Here is an 8,661-nt window from a genome sequence, read left to right as displayed (position 1 = left end):
GTGTGTGTGTGTGTGTGTGTGTGTGTGTGTGTGTGTGTGTGTGTGTGTGTGTGTGTGTGTGTGTGTGTGTTGGGAGGCTGGGGGGGGTGGTGCAAAGGATGGAGGCCCCTTCTATTTCATTGCTTTAGGATGTCCCACAGTGTCTGCCTTACATTGGAGCTTTAAAAGAATCTGGCCCATGGGATGTAGGTTGCTGACCCCTGGTCTAGACTCTTGGAGTTAAAAATGTATTTAATTTTAATATTATTTATTTAATGTAAATTACTTGACTAGACTATACTAAGTGTAAACATTAGTATATGCTTATTGTAATTGCAGTTTAATCTTAAATTGGTTTACTTTTAAAATAGAAAATTTTAATTTAAACCAAAGTTCAATTTAAATTAAAATTCTTTCTTTAAAACACTTCATCTGCTCTGATTTGCAGTTGTTTATAACATTTAGAAGGACACTTGATCTGTTTGGATCCAGTAGCTGACTTTAATCAACATTTGGTATAGTTCATTGGCAAATGTTTGCTCTTTCATCTCCAGTAATTTGTGGGGGGGGGCAGAGATGATGGGGTCCATTTAATTTCTGGAGCAGTAAATCCTAAAATTGAATTTGCGCTATCTGAACTTTGAAATGAAGTTAATATTTTCCATACTCCTAAAAATATTTAATCCAATGTAATACATCTTTTTTGAACCTGTTACATTCCTACTAAGGTGTAAATGCTAGTGCAGAATGTTATATGATCTAATGCTTGTAAAGAAATATTAACCACTTTTTCCAGAAAATGTCTTTAAGATAAACTGATGTGCTGGGCTCTGGTCTTATCTCACCTTTTAGTCAAGCATAGTCTCCTGGGACATACCATAAATCCTATTGCCTTTTTAACTCGTCAGACTTTTTAGGGGGTAAGGGGAAAACATTAGATGATATGAGTTTTGTTTTTGCTTGACAAAATTAAGATGGGCTTTTAATTTCAATGCCACGTTTTAAGGAATTGGAAATCCTAATTTCAAAGATGTGAAGTAATTTTTAAGCAAGTGTTATGTTTTACCAGCGTGTAGAGTTTCTTCTCTAATTTCATGCTTTTCCCATTGCCACATGTGACTGCTAATTTTCAGCTTACAAGGTGAGTGAACAGCTCTACGTGGATCGGGAATTGCACCCTCTGCTACAAAGTGTTGAAGAGAACTCTGTGGGCTACAATCTGATAGAAACCGAATATAACTAATAGATATTTGGTATGCTTATTTTTTGCCATTTACAGTTATTTGCCAGTATATATTCCCTTTCAGATCTATATTTTTAAAAATGTTTATTACTATGAATAGTGCAATATATTTAGTAGAATATTTTTGCTGCTTTGGCTTGCTGGGAAGTGCAAGGCCAAGTTCTCCAGGAAAAAATGTGGTGATTACTTTGTTGGGGTTTTTTTCAACTTAGTATTTTGAACTGTGAATTCTTTTAATGTGACAGGGTAAAGTATATCTAATGATGGAGAATTTTCCATTTCTCATCCACGGAAACCTTTCCTAAATCATAATCTTAGGAAGCTGAGAAGTGGACTTAAAGAATATGTGTTTATTTAAGTATAAAAAATCAATGGAATAATATTTTGAAGATTGTTAATATATTTGGACCTATGTATTGAGATTCATTCAGTTACAGGTCTCTGCTCTTTTTCATTGATGTGAAAATGGATAACTTGCACCTAGAGCTCTTTTTGTCGTGTAAGACTATAGGTATTTCTTACATGCTTCAGGAATTTTAGTTGTGTAAAATTTCACAAAATTCCACCCCACCTCAGGTAGCTTCAATTCAATTGCCAGAGGTGGTTTTAGAGAAGGGGCTGAAACTGGCTGCTGATGAACAATAGTATAAGCAATAATATTGAGAAGTGGGGTAAGTATGCTTTTCCTAGGAGAGGAGCAACTTTGCCTTGCTGTCACACTACCCTTTGATAATACATAGGTTGCCAGTTGCATGGAATGGATTTCAGCTCTTGTTCAAAGCTGGGAGTGCTAGCAGCCTTATAACTCAATAGGTGGATTTCATGTGAATATATGATATTATCGGAGGTATATCTTTTTAAGAATTAAATCACAATACCAGATAGTAACAGTTTAAAACTTTTTGAAAATAATTGCTTCCTTCAAAGGCACCATGCTTTCTCTTTTTATTAGGTGAATTGTTATGTTTGAGTACCCAAAGCATACAGTTGCTTCACAAAATAAGAGAATAACTCTTTTCTGAAGCATGTAAAAATTACAATGAAATACTAAGGAAAAAAGGTGAAAACCAGAGAGTGGGGACACTGTAGGAATAGTGGGTAACTAATAGATAGCCAATAGCTTGCAAGGAAAACTTAGGTGGCTCTTGAGTTAGCCACCTGAAATGCTACCTTTTACTCTTTGAATAGTGACTCTGACAATGAAAATTGTTTGAAGCTCAGTAATATAAATTCAGCACTCATTGATTGTTCAGGGGTGTCTTTACTGACTAATTGCAGCATATGTTTGTTTAATGTTTCCATCTTTCAAATTAAACAAAGGGGGTTCATATATTCTTTATGTTTTTTTAAGGCAACTCCCAGTTTGGTATGATACAGCTTACATTTATTAAACTGGGTCTGCAGGTGACTAGCCTCTTTCCTAAGAGACTTTTGTGCAGTAGTTCTAAGATTATACCAATTCTGGGTTTTTTGTGCTGTGGGAATTGGCAGTGCCCCAGACTAGGTTATTTTCAGTAATTTACTTGGATGCAGCTGATTTCTTGAAGGTAGGTATATGCAGAGGAACTTGGGTGTTGCAGAGAGATGGTAATGAGATTTGGACAATTTCATCTCTAGGTCACTGATTTGAATCCGATCTGGGGCACCTCAGTTAAAATTAAGATATAGAATCTGTGTTTTATGACTGTGAAATGTATTCGTGGTCTGTCTAGCTCTTATATTCTCAAAAAAAAAAAATCAACTAGGTTTACTTCCTTTGGTGTATTTCCCCTTACTAAAGAGTGAATGGGCTTCCAGAATGAACTACTCTCTTCTTCCTTTAAGTTGTCTCTTTGGGTCAGGGTTGAGACACCATTAGAAAAAAAACATGGAGAAAATTGTCCTATATTGAATCCATGGATAAATGGTTGAGTATCATTCATAGTTATGAATTAACACCTTTTAGGAATCTTAGTGTTTTGGGCATGAAAAGAAGGGGGTGGGGAGATAATACATTTTTGCTCAAATTGCTAATGGAACAATCCTTAATTTCAATTACCAATATCAATCTTTAGCCTTCAATGATGGAGTGTCTTAACTCTTCCTCTCCTTACTGAATCATGATTTATCCAAAATTAACTACCAAGTACTGTTAACTGAGGTCTTCAGAGTATACCTTGTGTTTTCCAAGTTAATGTGAACTACCATCAGTTGCTTTAGCTATAAATCGTTTCAGTTTTCTACCTATGACAAGTTCCTGTATTTGAACAACATTACAAAAATTTGTTCTGTACTGATAATTTTTCAAGAGTTGCTGGCTTCAGACACACTGATGCAGCTATCTTCAGCATTATTATGTAATTAGATCATGATTAAGTTGCATGAAGACAGTTCTGCAAGACTCAAATGTATGCACTTGTTAGTCTAAATTGTAATAATTACTATTTAAAATCCACATCCAGTATGTAAAAGACTGAATTGTTCAGCAGTGTTAGGACAATTGCACCTTTAGTCTCTTGATTGGAGTATTTATAAAATGAATGCTAAATTTTTTATTCCTAAATATTTATAAGTGAAGTGATTGTTTAAGAGAGAAAATTACACCCTAAAGTGTTTGTCCTCTGTATTTATTTCTATAAATGTACCCCTTCTTTTTGTATAGCATTTGCTAATGCCCAAGAGGTACATGTCTACCCAAGTGTACAGTATACTTTTAAATTTATGGAAGTTGCGTGGTGGGGGGAAGGCAGACTGTATGGCTTTTACTCGATGTGTTTTCTTCTCTTGTAAATGCATTGCATTGTTTCCTACTAAATTCTAAAGTCTATTTTTTCAACACATTCTTTTATTTGGATGTAAGGGGTAATTTTTTTTTTTTAATTTAAATGAACTTTGAAAGACATGCTTGTGTTTTCTCTAGTAGTGATTTTTTTGACATTCTTTTTAGTAATGCCTTTCAGTTTGAATTTTTTGGGTATGTCAGGCTGCAAGGCAGCTGGAGTTCTCTCATCCTATTTAAAAATGGAAAGTGAAAAAGTTTTGTTTTCATATTTGAGCAAACTGTTTGGTGAGAATAAAGTGTCGGTCTAAAAATAAAATTAGCAATGCTAGACCACTGCATCTGATGCATGAAACTGTTCTGTAAGATTTAAAAGTCCCTTAAACCTAATACAAAATGGTTATGCGTGTTTTCCTGTTTGAATTCTTACCAAATAATTCCAAACCATAAATTGGAGATTATAATTATATTCCTTTTGGTTTTTTGTAAATATGACTAAAGAAGTTAAGATTTAGACTTGAAAATAAATCATTTTGCTTTTTTAGTAGACGGGAATGTTAACATTCTAAGAATGATAGGTTGACCATGAAAACTATGTTTACTTTCAGAGAGAACAGGAAATGAGAATGGGTGATATGGGTCCTCGTGGAGCAATAAACATGGGAGGTAGGGATCTGAAGGAAAAAGGCTTTCTTAATTTAAGATTTAATTTCTTTGGGACTGTACATGTTGCTCCTTGGTATTAAATATTAGTGGAAAGTACTAGTAATAAAGAATAAACGTTTTAGTGGTGAGCAATATAATATCCTACCCATTTGGTTTTTAATTGATCCTTAAAATATTTGCAAGTACTTAGCATACTTGCATTTTATTATATTGATCTGAGTGTGGGAGAAACTTGGACTAATTTACAGTCAGTAAATTATAAAAGGGCATGTGAGGATGTTAACATAGAACACATATGATGAAAAGCATTTTTAGCATTTATAATTCTTTGTGGAAGGAAAAAAAAGGGAAGAATCCTAACTAAATACAGGAATCGGACTGCAGTGTACAGTCAGGTAAATAGATTTGCACTCGTCCAGTTCATGTTTTTAGTTAATTTTTGGTGATGTGTTTATTTTTATAAAAAGCTATAAAATACTTACCTGAAGATTTTAATAGTGTTGCGGGTCAGTAGCTGCAAATGGTCTTGCAATATTATTCCTAGCCTCAGGGAGGTATTGTCACTGTTACAAACCTTTTTTTATTAACTGAGTGTTCAAGCTAAAAAATGAAACCAAACCTATTTAAAGTAAGTATTTACTATATTTTCTTGCATACAGCACAGCCTGGAATGTAATACATACCTTGTTTTTGAAAGGCAGAAGAAAGAGTTATGGCTCTCTAGAAAGGGAGTGAACCTAATCTTCATCTGACTGGCCCTCCTTTCCTGCTTAGGCTGTGAAATAGGAGAGAAACCAGGAACAGGTAGCAGACAGCAAAATTGCCCGAAGAGACATTAGATTGATTAGTGAAATGTCAAGATTGTTAAAGAGATAATCTGTTAACACCTGTGGAGTGGAGAATGAGCCATTAAGTCAATTGATTTCCTTAGCTACCTGAATAGTAATACCACAGCTACAGAAATCAAAGCGCAGGGTGTTTGTCCTGGGTAGAAAGTCAATTTCTCTACTTAACAGATGTGCCCCAACTTGGGGGCTGATTTTTGGGGAATAGACATGTGTTTTATGCGAGAAAATGTGGTATTTTTATATAGTCAGTCAACACGGATGAGTTTTGACCAAATGGTGTTTACTTTTACAGAATGTTAAAACTCAAAAGTTAAAAGTTTATTAGAATAACTTTTAGAAAGCAGTCTGTTAAAATTTATCAGCCATGAAGATTTATTTTTGGTGCCCTATTTTTCATTTAGCCATGCTTTAAATTATAACCTTAAAAATGAACTACAGTAAAAGCTCTGTTATCCAGCATCCCCTGGGAATGGGGGATGCCGGATAACAAAATATGCCGGTTAATTGAGTGGCCCAGGCCACCACTTCTCCCGCTGTGTCTGGGGCATCCTTCCACCCCTCCTGCCACATCGCTGCCCCTCCTGTGGGCCCTGCAGGCCCTGTGGAACAGGGAGGCGGACCATCGCACAGCCTGTTAGGCCCCTGGGCCGTGGGGGCTCAGCAGTGCAGGCTGCTTTGCCCCTGGGCTGTGGGGACTCAGAGAACCCGGAAGTGCCACAGTGGGCACTTCCGGTTTCACTTTTACCTTACAAGCTGGCGTGCCCATTAATTGAGCATGCCGGCTTGTAAGATGCCGGTTAACAGAACTTTTGCTGTATATTCATTTTATGGCTTAATAACATATTTCAGGTCTGTTTGTAGGGTACGTTTTATAAATTTTAACAACGGCTTGAAGAATTAAATAACTTCATACATACTGGAGTATGCATTGCATGTTTATGTAAATTTCCAGTAACACAGTTGAATAGTTTTAATCTAAGATGTATTCCACCAAAATTGTCACTTGCACTAATAGAAAAAAATACATACATAAGAGAGGATTAGCATAACATGTCTTTTAAAATATTATTTAAAAAGCTAAAATCTCCAGAAATTTAGTGTAAGAAAATCAAGGAAGATGTAGGCTAAAAAAAGAGCTAGGAAACGATTAACTTTGACAGAATACTTTTAAAATGTTGAAAATATAATTGAATGGATTTTCCAGAAGAATTTTTATTTAAAAATTTGCTAAATAAAAGTCATCTTAAGTAAATATAATTTATTTCTTGAAATTGTAAATACATTTTATAGCACTTAGCTCCATGATATGTGTTATTGCAGTGGTGGTAGGTCTGTTTGGCCCTGCAGGTCAGATGAGTAGAGTGGAGCCAGATTCACAGATTCAGCAGGGGGTCACCATGGGTGCGATCTGGCCATGGAGCATCCTTGTGCCCCCAGATCTGGCTGAGCACTGGCCTGACCCAGTTCTAGCCACATGCCAGTCTGTGAGGAGTGGCAGTGCTGCCAGCTCTCTCTTCTCCCTCCCCCCTCCCCCCCACAATAACATTCTCGTCTAATTTCTGAACCTGTGGGAAGATGACTCTGTAGGCCAAATCTGGCCTGCGCCCTTGGGGTTGAGCACCACTGCAATATTGCATATCATGTTTTTACTGTTCCAGTTAGTTCACAGCAAATTCAGAATTATACAGTAGCAGTGGTATTTTCAGTATGTGTTTTTAGCCTTCTTTGGATACATGTTATACTACAATAAAGAATGTAAAGCTATAAAGCAGCAATCTTAGGTATTAAACCAATGTATAAAACAACTTATTTCCTTTCCAGCTGTAGCTGTTTAAAAGGGCTTTTAACATGTATATCAAATTAGAAATTGTTTTATGAAGAGAAAGCGGGCTGTGTGGGAAGGCTTTTTTTCTGCTGTTAATAGATGAGTAAAACTGGATAAGAAAGACTTACATGGCAACACACATACTCAACTCTGTCTTTAGATGAAAACACGATCTGTTTACTTGATAACAATACAGAAAAGAAACTACTTAAGGATAGAACTTTGCATGCAATGATAGCTGTGTACGCACCATTTTCTCATAAACTAGCACTCTGCACTTCCTTTACTACAGGCAGTGTACTTCCACCTTTTGAAGATGCATGTGGCCTGCTATATTTACTATAAAATATATACTATTTTATTATACCATACTATTTTCTTCCTGTATTTGCTCCTTTGGATGGCCAGAATTAGTAAGGGATCCATGATATATTTGCAAAAATGGACTCAGCCCAGCCCTTACTTTCAATAGAAGTTCTGCTAATGGGCAAAGGGAGCTTTTGATCAGAGCCAACCTAGAGGAATAATTCTTCAAAGATGTGTTGAAACGTTCAAACTTTTAAAATTAAAGGGCTTACTCCCTTCTCCACTATAACTTTTAAAAGCAAGCTGTGTACCAGTTACCCTTGCCATACAGCCACAGATCTTTTGCAAAACCTAAACCTCTTATGGAACTCATATTCAGGATCAGTATGACGGTGTGATTTCAGCACTAATCAAGTATCCCTGGCATGCATCTGCATCTTTGCGTGCAGCAGTTCACTGGCTGATCGCTGTGATACTAGTGCTTATTGCTGGTAGCAGAGATGAAGTTTCATATGCAGACATAAAACAATAGCACTATAATTGCTATGCTAATTGACTTTGTATTCAGTTCTGCATTGATAATTTATGCATAACATGAAAGATGGTAATTCTAATGAGGAATGTTACTCAGGGATGGAAAGCCATACTTAAGTATTCTAGTCTATCTATTTGGCAGCATGTGTTCAAAAACTAAATTAATCCTACATATTATAGTGATAAATGGCTTCAAACCCTGGAAAATTATAAATACTACATTTTCTTCTCATTTATGTATTGTTGACGAACCTATATGCTTGGCTGAATAGTACATTGGCAGTATGACTAAACATTGTACCATCCATCACCTGTCTAATTTTGGTGACACAAATTGAGAACATCATCACAATTTTATTTCTATTAACACAAGTTTTAAATGCATAGTTTTTCTTATTTGTCAGCTCTAAAGCGTGTATTAAGAAATGGATGTTGATTGGCTGCCATTTATTATAGCTAAGCTTTCATTCCACCACAGCTTGCTATTTCTTTCTTCTTTTTT

The 8,661-nt window shown here is 35.8% G+C and overlaps 1 protein-coding gene across 1 annotated transcript in view; it reads left to right on the top strand.

The window, feature by feature from the left end:
* PSPC1 (paraspeckle component 1) overlaps positions 1-8,661 on the top strand; it is a 55,021-nt gene that overhangs the window by 40,781 nt on the left and 5,579 nt on the right. Inside the window, exon 7 of the mRNA XM_006036209.3 lies at positions 4,589-4,646. Within this exon, the coding sequence (XP_006036271.1) occupies positions 4,589-4,646 (58 nt within the window). The remainder of the gene's footprint in view (positions 1-4,588; positions 4,647-8,661) is intronic.

Source organism: Alligator sinensis, unplaced genomic scaffold (assembly GCF_000455745.1).
Source record: "Alligator sinensis unplaced genomic scaffold, ASM45574v1 scaffold1266_1, whole genome shotgun sequence".
Classification (NCBI taxonomy): Eukaryota; Metazoa; Chordata; order Crocodylia; family Alligatoridae; genus Alligator; species Alligator sinensis.
The sequence above is the reverse complement of the archived record's forward strand: the minus strand, read 5'-3'. Positions and strand labels throughout refer to the sequence as shown.